This window comes from Scophthalmus maximus, chromosome 11 (assembly GCF_022379125.1).
Source record: "Scophthalmus maximus strain ysfricsl-2021 chromosome 11, ASM2237912v1, whole genome shotgun sequence".
Classification (NCBI taxonomy): domain Eukaryota; kingdom Metazoa; phylum Chordata; class Actinopteri; order Pleuronectiformes; family Scophthalmidae; genus Scophthalmus; species Scophthalmus maximus.
In genome coordinates, this window is record NC_061525.1 from 12,442,386 (window position 1) to 12,460,100 (window position 17,715).

At 42.4% G+C, this 17,715-nt stretch overlaps 2 protein-coding genes across 2 annotated transcripts; both read right to left on the reverse strand.

Moving 5' to 3' along the window:
• Positions 1–106: 106 nt before the first annotated feature.
• On the reverse strand, positions 107–13,751 carry kpna4 (karyopherin alpha 4 (importin alpha 3)). Its single transcript, XM_035622673.2, has 17 exons — positions 13,491–13,751; positions 12,009–12,053; positions 11,770–11,859; positions 9,734–9,763; positions 8,816–8,868; positions 7,805–7,900; positions 7,400–7,485; positions 6,306–6,392; positions 6,033–6,202; positions 5,165–5,209; positions 4,900–5,031; positions 4,356–4,484; positions 3,509–3,613; positions 3,333–3,404; positions 2,793–2,955; positions 2,601–2,695; positions 107–2,406 (listed from the first exon to the last, which is right to left on the reverse strand). The coding sequence occupies exons 1-17, from the start codon at positions 13,557–13,559 to the stop codon at positions 2,311–2,313; spliced, it is 1,563 nt and encodes a 520-aa protein (XP_035478566.1). The 5' UTR covers positions 13,560–13,751; the 3' UTR covers positions 107–2,310.
• Positions 13,752–15,726: 1,975 nt separating this feature from the next.
• Positions 15,727–17,599, reverse strand: LOC118299888 (ADP-ribosylation factor-like protein 14). Its single transcript, XM_035623974.2, has 2 exons — positions 16,967–17,599; positions 15,727–16,644 (listed from the first exon to the last, which is right to left on the reverse strand). The coding sequence occupies exons 1-2, from the start codon at positions 17,279–17,281 to the stop codon at positions 16,336–16,338; spliced, it is 624 nt and encodes a 207-aa protein (XP_035479867.1). The 5' UTR covers positions 17,282–17,599; the 3' UTR covers positions 15,727–16,335.
• Between the last annotated feature and the right edge of the window lie 116 nt (positions 17,600–17,715).

A 17,715-nucleotide genomic window follows, 5' to 3' on the forward strand; every position in this document is an offset into this window, starting at 1 on the left:
ACCGTTGAGGGAAAACGGCCGTTTTGGACAAAAATCAAATAAAAGAAAAAATTATTTACCACTTCTTCACAACAGACCACACACACATACACACACAGTCTCTCGATTTGGGTTTCACTATTTATTTTCTCGAAGACAACCTATCCTGTAGCCTATCCCCCCCCCAAAAAGGTTTTGGGGCAAACCACCATTTCTTTCCTTCCATTTAATAATTTTAGATTTGAAACCACATGTTTGCTAACAAGGAATGCTGCAAAAAAAATACCCCTATGTTCAACAGAAGGTTTATGAGCACAATGTGTAATCATTTACTACAGTGTTTGAAGTTAACACAAAAATGGTAAAGGGTAAGCTTGTACACCTAGCTGGTATAAGAGGAAAGAAGAGTATGGGGCTTAGGACTGCAAGGTACTAAATGTACAGCAAACTTGTTCATGGGTTTATTTATTATTCAGGAGAACCCATTTAGGACAACTCCCCAAATCCCCTTTGACCTTGAGAAAAGGGAGGTTAAATTGCCTCGTAATCTAGCCGAGATACATTAGCAGATTCGTTACTGCTGCTCCTGAAATAGTCATTATTTTCTCAAGTATCACTAAAAAGCATCATTGGATTACTCTAGAAATACAACAAAGATTGTGGTTGAGTGATGCATATTGTAGAGGTTGTTGGCAGGTCAAAACCTATGAAACCGACCAACACACCGTCAGAAAGACTTCAGGCCTCACTTTGCAGTACATGTGCAAAACCATAAAGATTATTAAGCAAATTGGACACTAGTGAGGGGTAAGGGAAGGGGAAACATGTAACATTTAAGCACAGTTTTACTTAAAATGAAAATTACACTGTATCCACAGCCTAAGGAAACTAAAAAATATCCTAAAAATAACTGTGCTATAGTTTAGTACATGCAAAGGTTATGATTCACAATCCTACGCAAAATGGCCATTGTTCTCTTCTCCCTTGGTGATAAGTCAAAGCTATGGCAACAATACTGCGAAGCAGTGATTTTGCTGTAAATTGAAGGACAAATAATTAAGTGTCACAAGGGGAACAGGTCATTTGGTTGATTATAGTGATGGTGTCAGAATTTCACAGCATCAAGCCCATGTCTGGTGCTTAGGTTAGGGTTCTTGTGTGAGGGTGGAATATGATCATCGTCAATCACCTTTTACAGAAGCAATGAAACTAAAAGCTGAAACTAAAAATTATCATAAAAAGGAACACACTGGAGGCAAAAAAGAAACGCCCAAAAGCCACCAAATGCATCATAATACAATGCACCGCTGCTCCACTCCTGCCAATAGCATTGTCCAGTGTCAATTAATACTAACATAACAATAATTCGGAAAAAAAAAAAAAAAATCCTTGTGATGACGATTTTTTTTCATATCCAAAGTTCTTCCTTTTAGGGATTTAGAGGATCGGCCTCTTTTTCAAAGGCAGAATTTCTTTCCTGAAACCTTTGATTACTCATTGTTGCGTTTCTCAATTTTGATTCTCTTCAGATGTTGTATTTGTATCTTTTCACCCGTCTCTGCATGCGTTCTCACCCAGCCTTGCATACTCCCAGTCACGCACGCAGCCAAGCACACACAACTCATCCGTCCATTCTCTCGCACATGCGACACGCGCAGCCGGACTCCTGGCCCCGCCCACCAGGGGGAGAGGATGGTGCCCCGTCGGGGGGCGTCTTGTTGGAGGAGATGAACCTGGCTCCTCAGCACTGAGTCCAGACATTCATACACAATGGGTCCATTCACACACATGTCTGATAGCGTGGCCGATTGGGGGAGGGGCACATTGAGGGTGGCGCCCTCTGTAGTCGGAGGACCGCAGAATTGTGATGGTTTGTGGTTCATCTCAGTTCATAATTATAGTTATATTCATTTCTTGATTTCTTATTTTTGGATGTCCTTGGTTCTCCCCGGGCAGACATCGAGTTTTTTTTGTTGTCATTTGAAGTAGTTTTCCGAAGACGACAGCTCCAATAACACAGAAGTTATGTCGGCATGTCTCTCAACGCATTCGATGTAGATGTTTTGCTTTTTTGCAACATGTAGCCACTCATTCTCACTCGCACCCACTCGCCATCTCAAACTTCATTTGGGCTGGTTCCCCTGGAATGCCAAATGAAATCCACACATTTTTCTCTCAGATAAGATGCAGCCATGGATCCCACGAGCTAAGCACAATGGATCAAATTTCTCATACTCTCGCTCTCTCTCGCTCGCTCTTTCTCTCCTAATTTTTTTATGTTGAACAGAGTGCTGCATCGTGAACAAAACTCCAGAATACCCCAGATGCCGTCTAGAACTGGAATCCCTCGGCTGGCACATTGGCTGAGTTAAAGCCATAAGTTCCGCCCTGGATGGCCTCTGGGACCAGGTTGGTGTCTTCATCGATCTAAAGGACAGACAATGCAACACAGGATTAACAATGTGCACCAGAAATGACAGTTGATCAAAAACCAGCGGTGTTCAACACATCATGAGCCAACTATCAACAGAAAATTTAGATTCTAGAAAACTCATAAAATGTCTGGACTTGAGTGCAGCCCTGAAAGTGCCTATATACACACACAAACCAATAATACTTACATCATCAGATGAGAAGAATTGATCAATAATTTCATATGCCAATTTGTAGATATCTTCATTTTCATGATTCTGGAGTTGCTCCACCTTTTCCAAACCTGTTGGACAAATACCCATTTGTAGTGCAATCGATCAAAAATTTAAATTTTACTAAGTGAAACATTTACTTGATTACTTAATACAAGTGGGTCTCACCTCCACACTCCTCAATGAGGTTAGCAATAGTTTCAGCCTCATCATCTGCCATCTTCAGGATATTACTGAGGCCGTCGAGGACGACCTGCACTACTTGAGCATCCTTCACGGTCAGCAGGTTGCAGAATGGAGGGATCACCTGCTTCTCAATAAGGTGTGCGACCTGTAGACAGCAGAGGGACAACAATGTACTTTGTGTCAGTCATCTGATGAGTACTTCCATCTGTGATGCTCTACGAGTTCTCCGTTTCGAATTCCGTTTTTGTTGAGGTAATTTGATTGATTGCATCAAAAGACTTTAGTCACAACTTATTGAGATATTATGCCAACAGTGAAACCATTGTGGCTCTTCCTACTATTATAAAAGTCTGTCATTCCTTAGTAGGTTTGATGACTTTATATGCATGGAAGTTTACAAAGATCAAATCTTGTTTAGAAAGGAATTGGTGATTGAAGAGGTTTGGGGTTAACGCAGAAAAAAGGCAGAGTAGTTGTAGTAGTGAGTTGAGGATGAAGTACTGTAAAGAAAGAGGTTCTTACCTGATCTTTCCTTCCACTTATTGTCAGGTTGCTGATGGCCCAGGCTGCTTCCTTCTGAGTGCCAAAGTCACCCTGAAATATAAGTAACACATGTTTGTTTACTTTGCTCTACAAATAATCATATATCTCCAATTTGCACTTGACACGGCGCATAAAAAAGGGTAAAGGATGCAGACCTTGTTCAGCAGATGAATGATCATGGGGACTAGCTTTGCTTCAATTACAGCCTGCACCTGCTGTTGGTTGCCTGCTGTGATGTTGGACAGGAACCACACTGCCTCCTACAGGACAAAAAGCAAAAGTGACACTTTTCACCCAAGCAGACCATGGAGCAGTTTTTGTAGTTTTTTTTTAACCTAAACAAAGTTTTAGGTGTTCACAGGTTTTATTATTCCCCAAAAGCCTGGTGATTTTAAGTGTCAACGCAACAGAACGAACCAGTCATGGAAATCACATTGTGTAGACCGTTGTTAGACCAACATAACTTCCCATTCCATTTGTCAAAAGGGACTTTTTGTATCTAAACTGGATCAGAATTCAGAAGTCCACTCAGAGAGTTTGACCTCCGGTTGAGACAGGGTGCTCTGGGCGAGGCGAGGGCGACTTTGAGGCTCTAATCATCGTCCAGGTCACAAAGAAGGCCTCTTTTTAACTTTGACCGGTCTCAGATGCACTCCGATATCAGCAGGACCACATGGTCTCAGCGCCCTTTGGCCAACAACCCAGGCTATCTATCACACATTCAATCACATGCACGCAGACTACCGACCCCCCCTCCCAACCACCTATCTGTCTCACTAACTATAAGTAGCCAGCCGTCGAGGTCCTCTTCGTCGTCTTCATCCTCACGATCCTCCATGTAACGAAGTCCTACTATTACCCATCTGTCTCATCTAATATCTCTCACACAGCATTCAACCTAGCACCAAGTCTCTGATTTCATCACTTCCAGATAACTGATGTTGCCGTTTTAGATCATCAGTGTGTGTGTAGGTAGGAAGAAGAAGATAGTGTATGCTTTACCTTGTTGATTTTCTCTTTCGGGTGAGAGAGGAGGGCGGGGAAGTGGCTTAGAGCATCACAGTTAAGCACCACCTGGGTCTGTTCATCTGTGCCAGTCACTATGTTTCCAACAGCCCTCAGAGCCGCAGTCTGTGTACGGAGAGGAGGTTTGAAATTGTTTTGATGATAATGCACATTTAAAGAGAATGTATTTATTGACAGTCAAATATGCTTGTGGTAGCACTAAGCGAAAACTCAGAAGTAAAATGTTTAAAGGTAGAAATCTGTCCAATTGCAGGGAGAGAAAAAAAATTCTAACTTGCTGAGCACAGATTTAAAGTTTCCTCAATTGTGATTGTCATTTATTCAATATCCAGTCGTGGTATAACGTGGAAGGATAGCACTGTTGGCACATGGCTGCTTGTTTCAATGTATGTTGTGTATAATAATAACTACTATGTTGTTGATAGAAAATGTGTAATATGACTGAAATCACTTTTTAAGATGATCCCCCCAATCACTGGTTTATCTATATTAAACCAGATAACACTTCTCCTCTCCATACCTGAACTTTGACCTCCTGGTGACTGAGCAGAGGGACCAGGTGAGGGACGATCCCGGAGTCGATGACCATTTGGATCTGTTCGTTCCCGGCGTCCGTCAGGTAGGACAGAGCCCACACTGTGTCTACCAAGATCTGGAGGCGGCGAAACAACAAAAAGCCCGTAATCAATACATTTTGTTTTCCTCTCACACTTCGTTAGACAGTGGGACTACAGCAGGGACTCTGGTCCAAGGCACCACAGATTTCTTATATTCTGTGTACTCACACTGACATCAGTGTGGTGGATCAGCACGCAGAGAGCTGGCAGGATCTGCGAAAATAATTTGGGGGAAAAAAGTAATTAGGTGGAGAAAATGTGATCAATAAATGTTTGCTCATAGCTGTGATGGCTGCACAGCAATTTAATCTGCAATACCTGTAACACCTTCCTTCATTTCTGCACCAAACAGCATCAAAATTAAATGTGCCAACATGTTACCAGTGAAAACCTCTGGTGGAGCTCTAATCTGTATTTCCCTGTCAAACATCTTTCTTTTTGATTTCAAAAGTCATATAATGTAATTGGCCCCATGTTCAAAAACATTTAGCCATCAATATTGGCTGTAATATTATAGCCATCATATACACTTCCACTATCGCTCTCACAGTTTGTCTTGATGCTCTTTTTCCCCCCAACATTTGCCGTTTAAGACTTTCACACAATAATGTAGGAGGACATTCCAATTTATTTTCAACTAATCATTTAAGAAGTTTCCTTGGCTAATTACAGGTAAAATACTGAGATTGATCGGTTGAAACGGTTATTTCTAGCACAACCATAAGACATTTATTCAGAGTTGAGCAGGTGGGCAAAACATGCTTAATGTCAAATCTGTCTACAAACATTTAATTCAGTTTATAAAAATAAAAGAAACATGGTAGTCCCAATATTACTTCCAGTGAACTTTCAAGAAACTATAAGGAAATACCGGAGGTGTAAAACATGTAGGAGTGGTGAGTGCAATGTAAAAAGGATGCGATCCTCACTGTCCTCCCACCCATAAACACAGACACTCTGCCTTTCAAATAACTCCCCCTGTACTTTATAAAGTGGCACAGCCCCCTTATTCTCTCTACACACATAACATACGCACCTCTTGGATCGTCTCCATGGGAGGTGGAGGGTCCTTGTGGCGACACAAATTGACCATGACCCAGGTGACATTGCGGAGGAAGGTGATGGGGATGGAGGGACTGATGAAAGAGAGCAGGGGCTTCACCACGCCCAGGCTGATCACATAGTCTCTGCACTGAGGGCCATCACCTTGATATTGCGCACACACAAACACACAAAAGGAGTGCATGTCATCTCGGGCCAGACGTCATTTATTTCCGACACTCGCATGTTCACATCAACAGCGACTCACCTATGATGTTTCCCAGGGCCCAGACGGCCTGTTCACACACATTCTGGTGTGGGGAGTGAAGCAGTCTCAGGAACAGTGGCACAGCATCTGCACACAAGGAAACAGACAAGTCTCAATAAAGGGCATCTGGTGATCTAATGTGCTGCTTTCATTCAGGTTCAACCTCATTGTTCCTCAAAGGAGTTATAAAAACCTTTGAATAGAGTTAAAATATTTACACACAGGCCCAGTTCTGCGGGGGTGTACGAGCATGCACTGCACCCTCAATTTAATATTTTGCATCATCGGTTGAAATTTGAATAATAAATGTGGCATCATTTACTGGTAAGTGGGAACTATGATGGTTAGTGTAACCATTATGCAACACACTGATCAAATCTGCGTGGGTCTGCGTGAATATTTGAAAATTGTTGGGAGTGGCAAAAGTCAAACCAGCAGTAACACGGCATCCTAAGCTGCAGACAACTCTTGTCCTGCCTCACAAAAAGCCCTTTATGCTCTGATTGGTCAGCTGCCCCACTCATTTATGATTGGTAAACTACTTGGAAAGTGTGTCTTGCCCAGAGGCTTCCCGCTCAGCTGCCACCACTGTAGCCATGGTGACAACGGTCTCAGTCAAGTACTAAAAATCAGGATGAACCAGACCCGGACCACCTTCGCAAAACCAGACTGTGGTTTTTATTTTGTAGCCCTCTTATATTTCTTACAACACTATGATTATAATCAGTGTAAAAACTATATAATACTTAATGAGATGCTTTACAGGACAAAAGCCAGGATGGCTCTTCAGGTGCAGTGTTTTCTGTGGCAGAGAAGGACTCCCTTTGCCACAGACTTCGGCCTTTGTAACTTGACAGACTTTTAACATCCCCTAAAATGCTATTTGACAAGATAAGGAAAGGGAGAAAAATCTACATTTATACATTCCTGCACTGATATGCAAACCTCACAAATATTAAAACAACATTTTTTTGGACCATGCAAAATCTAACATAAAATGTTGCAAACATTAGAAAAACTAATAAATGATTGAAAAGAAAATAAGGAACAGAAAGAGGGGAAAAAGTGGTGTGTTCTGATGCAATGGCACTTACTGGACTGGACCACGGCCTGGGTCTGCTCGGAGGTTCCAGATGCTATGTTGGTTAGAGCCCAGGCCGCTTCAAACTGGAGAGACGGACTGCAGAGAGGTGAGAGGGGAAAGATGGATGAAGGTAAAAATGAGTGCAATTAGGAAGGGGCGTCAAACTGTGTGCACATGCCGGTGACTCATTTATGTTCTGCTACTCAAAAAGGTAAAAACTAGGACACATTTACATAACTGCAACACTGTCCACATGCAGCCTGGGCCAAACCCTGCTGCTTCATTTACATAACACTGAAGAGTACATAAACTCAACATGATCAGGGAAAAGCACCAACTTATATTTTTAATCATCACACACAAAACTGGGAGATTCACCGCTACATGCAGACAAACAGAATTACAGGCTGCTTACTTGTCATCTCTGTCCAGGCAGTGGACCAGTATAGGAAGGATCCCAGACTTAATCAGGTCATCTATGGGAGGGTTACGGTCACTGGACAACAACTTCCTACAAAAAAACAGAGGAAACGAGTGGAGGACCATTACTCCTACTCCCATATTTTTACTGTCACATACCAACAACAAAAAAGCTATTTCACTGAGAAACAGCTGAAGAATGATGACTCATCGCCACATTGCAAGTCACCACGCTACATCAGGTAGTATCAATATCAAGTTTGATGGCATCTCAAAATGTTGAAACAAGGCTGCGGGGTAGACTTATATGAAAAGAAGATTAAAAGACAAATAAATAAATAGTTGGGTTTTTCGTTTTTTTCAATCTTGGGACATGAGCGCGTTTCATGAATTCTGCAACGCCAGACCCAACTTGAAGAGGGATGCAATGCTGGGCTGCAGCGCCGTTTACAACGACCATTAATCAGACGAGGCCGCCTCACTACAAATCACTGCTGTCTAACGGAGCTGGATAAACACTGAGGCCCTGAAATTGCAACAGTGAATGTATTCTGCAGGAGGCCATCAATTTTAATCAGAAAGCCTCTTAAGACCAAGTACTGGTGCAAAATCAATGGCCTCAGAATACATTCATGAGCCAGATGTGAAACTTGATTACATTCAAACTGCTGCTGTTACAGAGCAAAAAGGCGTCAATGAGATACAGCATCAGTCCAGTTTATTCACAATGAAAGTAGGTTATGGTGGGATGGACAATAGTGACATCATGATCTGCTTTTCTTCTCGCTAATGTCTGAGTGAATTGTGAAAAACCACAATCTGTGTTGTGTTTTTAATAACAATTGTCAGAATGTGAAAATGAATAGGCAGATTTGAAGATTTAACTGAACTTGAGAAAGTTTAGTGTACTAAATGAATCGCCAACTATTTTGATAATCGATTGATCAATTAAACATTTTCCACATTTTTAACAAAATGAAAGAGTCCGAGGGGAGAGTGGTCCTACCTTGCAGCCTGAACAGCGCTCAACTGGACGCCCTGGTTATCACTGGTAGCATTCTACAACAACACACAAGCAAACTGAGTCATACAAAAGCAACAACATTAAAAGAATAAATCATTTTTCTTGAATCAGCATGCCCCAATAATTAACAAATATCTTTAAAAAGATCCAAGTATGTGACGACACCAGCTTCCTATTTGTATTGCATGACAACATACACCCACAAGCCACAACAAAACATGTAACAGGTTTTAATGTTGTGGTAGATTGGTGTAAATCCATAACCTGTTATAAAGGAGTTCATTCTGAACCGCAAGTCATGCAATCTATACCTTTTTTCGTAGATTCAATTATTTTCAATGGCCTCATGGCTTGACTGACTCAAAAATACACTGATGTACAGCCGCAACATTAAAATTGTTAACTGGTTTTAATGCTGTGGCTGATCAGTGTAGTTATAGCCAGTGTTGTATTTGAATCACTAAATCTAGAGTGGCCACTGTTCAAGTCACCATAGTAGAGTCCAGGTCAAGCCCCCATTACCTGAGTCAGATTCTGTGGCAACAACATTTGATTTGATGTAAAATCCATGAAAGTTTTACTAGGTGGTGAACACAATTGTCTGTCCTTACACAAAACTGAATCATTTTACTGTATTAATATAGCTGTCAATATCTTATGCCCGATTATTATGGCCCGTTACAAAAAAACAAAACAAGGTCCTGATCTTCAACAGCCAAATCGAAACTGTAGTCAATGTTTGAGTCCAAGTCTGAGTCATCGGTGCTCACAACACTGGTTATAACACATTAGTGTTGAGGACAAGATTAACTCAATAAGAGTTATTGTGATAAATAATATACACTTCCCATATGATGGGTAAAATGACAAAGAAGAAAAACCAATAAACATCATACTTACTTGTACTATTGCTTCAAGAGAGGTGTTTTGCTGAAAAGAAAGATTTCAAAAAACATCAGCCAAGAATTCTTCTTCTACACATTTGTAAAACCTACAGCATATAATTTTGTAATTTGTAAATTAACTAGTCCATTTTAAATGGTAGTTGATAAGAAAAAAGTGTCAACTCTGCTGTAAAAACCTAAAGCCACCCTGAAGAGTGCAGAGCCTGGATAGGCAGACATCTGTTAGCTTCCTGCCTTGCATTCAGAACAGTCATTCCTAAAATTGCTTTTGTACGTGAAGTTGACAAAGCAGGAAAGACAGTCACCACTGAGACCAGGGAGGGGGCGGCCAGGGATTGAGAAATACCACCAGGACAAGTAGTGAATTGCAATCTTGTTTGAACCAATGTGGTGTAACAGTCAGCAGGCTGGACGTGCAGGCCAGCATCCAGCATGACAATTTGCCAATTGGCAACCTCACCTCCTGTCCAGTACAGGGAGTTCAGGGCTCGGCCTAGACCGACCCGGGTAGAGACTCCCGGCATCACTTCCAATCAACAGTCTCCATATTAAATAAAGTTGGCCCATGCTACTTATAAGCCAGAAGTTGCAGTTAATTTCTTGTGTACCATAAGATTTAGGGGGACGCAGTGGACTTTCAAACACAACCCTGAATACAAATGTGTGTAGATGAAGCAGATTTATATTTGTGTATTTACGCTCTGTGGCAGTGGAGGAAGATTTAAGAGATAACTGTAACCCAGGAAATTTAAAAAAACAATTGCTGTGACAAGAACTCCGGCAGGAAAATTGAACAAATTAAAAAACAATGCTGAGTGACATTGAGGACTTAGGAAACATCTGATCTATCAGGAAAGGGAATTTATAGTCCAACAGGCACAGAGGCTGAATGATTAATTTTGAGCGCCAAACCACAAAACGTATTGAAAAACAAATGAGCTCAAGGCAACACAATCATTGTTATTTTAGGCTGACTGAAAACAGTCTCACGGCACCAAGTGGTTTGTTAAGTAATTAAAGTAGATTTGCCAGCACACGTTTCCACAGAAGCATCTCCAATGTCATGCAGTGAGTCAGAGCAGCGTGTCTTTGTTGATGTATTGCTACGCGCCCCGTCTCAGTACCAAACAGTTACTGTGATTGAATTTCTGAACTGCTGAGTGGCCATTTTAACCATCTATGCCACCAAACTCTTTAGTTGATGGTGAGATTGTTGATCAATAGATTCTTTTTGCGACGTTGTTGCTCTAACGCGTGTCAGTTTGACGTATGCCAACAATGCATATATTTTTAAAAAATACTGCTGAGCTTCAAACGCCAGGAGTTCAACTGAAAAATCATGGAACCAAGAAATAAAATAATTTATGAACAAATCACATCGAGTCTAGGGACTAGTCATTTTAGCTTTTCACCCAAGGTAAGATTAATATTTGCCTGAATATGCTGCCACAAAAAGGCCACGTTGGGATAATATTCAGGCCAACATCTGCATGATAAAATCATTTGCCTGTTTTACAACTGCCACCACTTTCAGAACTATTAACACCAATAGTTAAAATAATATTTTATAATCTTAAACCCTGATACCCACGTTAAACTCACATCCTTTCCTCTAAATATTAAAGCTAGAACTCCACACTTGTGTCAAAAAAGTCCAGAAATCCTCCAGAAACTAAAATGGCCCCAAGGAGGTATAGTTATACTAGGTGCACTGTAACTATTCTACCCAGGAAGCTGTAAAGGAAGACATCAGGAAAACAAGAAACCAAGCAGCAAACAGAAAGGCAAACTGTTTGTTCACACTTACCCCCGCCCCCCAACTGGCACTGAGCATGTGAGAAAAAAACCCTGGTCGATCAGTCAGAGCGGACTCTACATGTCAATCTGTCATCCCCACTGATTCAGTAGTAACTCACAGGACCTGTACACTACTCTCCTACTCTAGTCCTTAGAGCACCAAACCTAAAAAAATATGTTGACTTGATTATCTAATGGCAGCAGAAATGTTTTAGTAGGAAGACACAACCGTACCGATCTGAAATCTCCGTCGACATCAGAGTCCTCACAGATGTCTTCGTGGGGCACATTTCTCCTCTTCAGAAGGTGCTCGTCTCTTTTGTTCTGTGGCGGAGGGAACAGAAACGTCACATCATGCATATTCCTGCAGCATTGCAGGATACCGTCATTATCTTTCAGTGCAGTGCTTTAAAGGTAAGCAGCAGCTGAAATGATAATTTGGTGTGTTCACAGTATAAAACAAAGACGATTACCTTTCTGAGTTCAACCACCACCTCGGTCCTCTGTCTTCTCATAGACTGTGGGAGAAATAAATAACACATTAACATCACAATTCAATTCATGTTCTCACCCATAAATAAACATACAGTGACGGTGATGAAATACTACTGCGGCCCTGTTAATAAAAAACTAACTTCATGAATCTTTGTATGTCCAGCTTTTGATGAAAATATTTCAAAGAGCTGCCAATACTGGTTGGTAGTCTTTATCACAGACTGGGTGTGTTTTTCTGGTCTTCAATCACATTGTGTTATAGGAAAGATGATTACAGAGTCGACCTGCACTGCTACATGTGAGCTGGACAAGTTATTATAAACACGTCTCAGTGAACATGACCGTGAAGTTAAATCAACATCTCTTGAAAACAACTCTGGGTTGAAGGTTATTGCAGGACTCTCGTATTAGATCAGATTCACCCAGTAATCTGGCAACAGCCTCGGGTCTAAATGTTCACTTCCAGAGCAGAAAGAGAACCTTCCCAGTTGAGGACCAGATGTGCTCGTCATGCTCGTGTTGTTATTTAAACGCTGTCGGGCGAGACACTGTGTTTAAAGGTGAACCTCGCGACATGAACTACTCGACAAACTGGATGTATGAGTCTATCCTGTCCATATGCATCAGCAGGGAGCAGAGCTCCCCGTGGGACCACGGGTAACTTATGGATCCGAGGTGCAGCTCTGCTCCGTCCGTCATGTGATCGCGTCACCGCGCTGGTCTCGATAACCTCGTTTTCTGCACATGTGTCGCCGTTAGCGAACCGCCGAATCGTTTGTTAGCAGCACGCCGATGTTTAAAAAGCGCCAGGCACCTAGCCGGCGAAGAGGCCGACTGGTTTCCGCCATTGTTTTTGGTGATAAAGACGGGGGATGGGTGGAACTGCAGCCACCAGCACCGCCGAGCTTTACGCTAGCAAGCTACCACGCAGGCTAGCTTAATGCACAACCGGAAAAAAACGTTTTTTGCCGCTTGCCAATCCAGGAAATATCCCTCAAACATAACCCGCGCGTCAAGAATATGTCACATTGAATATACATGACACATATTCACCAGCTAACACGCCGAGCCAAACCAATCCGGTGGATAAAATGCCTCAGTCAAGCTAGCACGTCCCCCGTAGGCCCGGCTAGCAGCGGGCTAGCAGCGGGCTAGCAGCGCACCTCCAGGGGAGGCGGTGAACTCGGACTAGCCCCTCTGACATGTTTTATTACACGGCGCGGTCGGACGGCGAGAAGAAACCCGGTGAAGCCGAAAGAAGGGGAACCCGCCCCGGCCCCGACCAGGCGACCTGCCGCGGGCCGATCGGCGAAGGCCCGGGCACAAAGTTCTCGACGGTGGAAATTAGAAACGACGTCACAGGGAAGCCAGGAGGCGAAGCTGGCCGCGAACGGAGCGGCGGCGGCGGCGAGGAAAAGAGGACGTCGTCGTCGTCGTCGCCAAATGTGCACAACTTGTACCTCCAAATCACGGCCCTTGTTCTTGAAATTCTTCAGCCGCTGGTTGTCCAGTTTCTCGCTGTCAGCCATGTTAGCGGTCGTGGTTGCGCCAAATACAGTTGAAGTCGTGGATTGCGCCGCTGAGTTACCCCCCCCTTTTTTTTTTTCTAGTTCCCGTTCCTCGACCGTTCGTTAGCGGACTATTTTCTGCTGCTCTGTCCGCGGTGCATACTGGGAATGCCGGTGGTGGAGGAGGGCCGCGTCGCCCCGTCGTGGAGGAAGGGTGGGGAAACCCCCTGCGCTCCCATTGGCTGCTCTGTGAACGTCCATCTGCAGAGCGCGCCACACCACAACGCGCACGTTCACGTGTGACCGTCACGTTCAAGCGCAGTTCTAACGTCCATGATGCGACTTTTGTTTTTCAGCTCGATGCTGCTTGTTAACTTGTGAAACCGCAACTAATTCAATTCAATTCAACACAATTGTATTTGTATTGCGCCATATTACAACATGCATTGTCTCAAGGCACTTTACAAAGTGAGGTCAATAATACAATATTACAGGGGAAACCCAACAAATTCCACAATGAGCAAGCACTCGGTGGACTAATGCAGCCCACGAGACCCGCAATTCATCCCATTTCTGCATATTTGTTCAGTACATAAAAATGTATTATTGTTTTTCTACTGTCCTCTTAATTTTGGAATTGGAAAAAAATATTTTATTAAGATTTTAAAAAAAAATACTTAGACTATTCACATATGAAACATTTAACGCAACCGTTACTAGGAGAAACCCTGGGAGATAAACTCACCAGGATCAACTGCACTTCTTTCTGTGTACAGATATTTTTGATATTTTTTTTTGTTGTTGTAAATATTTGATTTGTATATAGAGGTACTCACAATAATGTTATAACTGGTTTTTGCTCCCTTTCCTCCTGTGCGTGTTTTGTAAAACAGTTGTTTTGTAATTCTATATGAGATGGGTCAGGTGCTTGCCATGAGAAAAGAACAAAATGAAAATAGAAGTGACTTATTCATCAGTAGTAGTACTGTTACTTGATCACTGCACTTACAGTAAATAGAATGTTTGAGTATCTTGCTTTTTCTTAACTTGAGCATTTCTATGGTATGCCATTATTTTTATTTGCTTAATTTCATTTGCTTAGTTAGGCAAACTCCAAACTATATAATGCATTGATTCACTGTAAATTAAATAAAGGCTATAACCGAGTGATACAGGCAATTGCCCAATTTCCCCCATGTTTACTTGATTTTTAGTAATTTGATCTACAGCAGTTCGATTGATAAGGTAGTTATCATTGTTATACAATTTTCTCATCTCAACTAAAACAAAGAAGGGGTTGTGCTGAAAACACAATCAGTTTTGGCAAACATTCTCTTGATATGACTAACTGCTGAAGACTCACATGAGCAAAGTTTACTTTGTAATTATCTGAACAAAGACTGTAGATTGTGACCCCACCTCCTAATACAGTATGTATGCATATGTACAGACAGACTTAAAAAAATGTAACCCTATCTTCTAAGGGCATATCTTGTACATTTTTTTATGTAATGTCATTTACACTGTACTGCAACTTTTATTTAAGTTAAGAATCTAAATACCACTTCTTGTATTGATTTTATCACTCCAACTCCACCAAGATTCAAGTTCAGATACTTTAACAACTGTATTGCAGTGCAACAAAGAGACAGAGCGATAGTGAAACAGTATTGTTTTACTGTTTCAGATTTAAAACAAATGTTCAAATGAGTTAAACGATTTGTTGTTGCTTCTAAAATACTGAATATAAGGAAGGCTACTATGAGCAGGCCCAAGGAGGAAGGTCACCTGTTCTCTCACAGCTCTACTCACTGTCACCAATACAGAAATCAATGAATATCTATACTGTATGCCGCTGCAAAATTAATCCTTGAGATTATTGGGTGAAAAATCAAGAGTGCAACGTGCAGAGAGTGGCCTCCCCCATAGAGAATGTTGGAAGCCAAGCTCAAGAAAACCTGGAGGGCCATTAGTCGGCTGACAGGTGGAATGTAAAATGTGGTTTCCGTGGTAACAGCTCATCTTCATTAGAGGAATGTGACCCCCAAAATGGGAGAGCGGCTCCACCAGTAGAGGAGCTGATCTGAAGACGTCCACACTACCCCCACGTGGGGTTACAAGAATAACAGATTGTGAGATGACACTGCCAGTTTCTAAATGAATAAATAAAGCACATACCATGGTGTCTTTACATTTTAATATTGTGATATCAAAAACAAATTCAAATAAATGTTTTTTTATAAAAAGAAACAATCCACATATGGAGCAGAACATTCCTGTTCCTTATCAGTCATTTTTCTGTGTACAGTATGTACTCAGACAGAATATGTGACATATCGACTGCTTTCACAAAACTACCCTGATAATCCAAGATCAATAACACAATCCTTGTACTTCATCACCACAGTCCAAAGAGACTCTCTCTCCTGCATGATCCAGTGCATCCTTCTAACCCATACATAGACAAAGAAACACCTGGGCATCGTTTTATTTTCCCCTTTCTACGCTTATTCTTTCAGGCATCAGCATCAAGGGGACTTGTTTTTTTTTAAACAAGGTTCAGAAGTTGGTTAATGTTGTGCATAGCATTGTCATGTAAGGCCTGTAAGGGTTAAAGTTTCATCTTTCACAGATATTAACACTAATCACTGTGTTGATACCATCCTTCCTTTTACCGCCTCCTCTCACTTGATCTTGCAGATACCACAGCACAGTCATTTGCTGATGACTCACAGTGGCAGGCAGGAAACAATCCCACACAAGACGTGAACGAAACCTCAAGAAAGATTTCCATCCATCACCTGCCGCAGAGGAAGATTTTTTTCACAGCTGTGATACTGAAGCCCTTTGACTTCATCTTAACTTTAATGTCCTCCTGGGTCTGTTTCAGCGGGGTCTTCATCAGATAGACGATCCTCCTGAAGCCTTCCTCCAGACCCACACCTGTGGTGGCGGAACAGGGCTGGATGAACCAGGCTCTGCCCTCACACACTGGTCTTAAGTCCAGTTTCAGGCAGAGTTCCTCTGCACTCAGAGCTCCTGGAATGTCCTGTTTGTTGGCGAGGACCACGAGAGGAACTCCTCGGAGACTCCCGTATCTTAGGACCTGGTGCGTGGAGAAAAGAAAGAACACGTTAACTAAAACCACTTGTGAATGAAAATACACAAGTTGTTTGCGACAAATCCCACCAAGTGATCACTTCACTTTAACCTTCCTATCCTTCCAAAACCCAGTGGACAATAACTTTTTTCATGAATACATTGATTAACAGTTTAAAATGTCTTTATAACTGCTTACAGCTACATTATATTGTCTTATGACCCAATCATTATCAAAGATGCTCTGCATTCTTATTTTTCAGACACTGAATCTGGAATGTTAAAGTGTTACTCTTTCTAAATCACTGAATATTATGTCATTTAATTACCCGATGGAGTTCTTTGCGGGTCTCATCCAGCCGCTTCTGATCCCAACTGTCCACCACAAACACCAGTCCGGCTGTATCAGTGAAGTGATGCCGCCAGTGGGGCCTCATCTTCCTCTGCCCGCCCACGTCCCACACAGTCAGGCTTGGGCTGCTCCGGTCTGTCTCCAGCGTCTCCACGTTGAAGCCCACAGTTGGTACGGTCACCACACTCTCGTTGTACATCAGTTTGTAGAGGAGGGTGGTCTTTCCTGATCCGTCCAGACCAAGCATCAGGACCTGTGCGTGTTTCCGAAGCTTGGATCCATAAGTGCCCATGTCCCACTATTGTAGTTTTGGTCTATATCTGGTAAAGATTGTCTGGAGTGCCTGCAGCCAGTGGCTCCCCCTGTGCTGTCTATCTGCAGAGTGTCTGGTCTTTTGTGGCCACTGCCTACAATCAGTATGCTTTATGTACACACAAGCATAGTGACCCCTCCCCTCTGATGTGATGGGATTCCTTCAGTCCCCTGCGTAGCTTTCAGTAAAGCTATTTATATCCAAAGTGACGGTGCAAAGTACTGGGGCGACATGCAGATCTCCGGTTACTACTGCACCCTGAGTGGAGTCACATCACACCTGCCCCAGATCATCATAGACGCCAGCAGCAAGGAAGTCCATGTTGGGACGGTTAGTGTTTCTTCCTGGCTGGATGTCCCGTAGCGATGACATCACAGGGACATTTTGGTTGACCTGTCCAAATGTAAATGTGG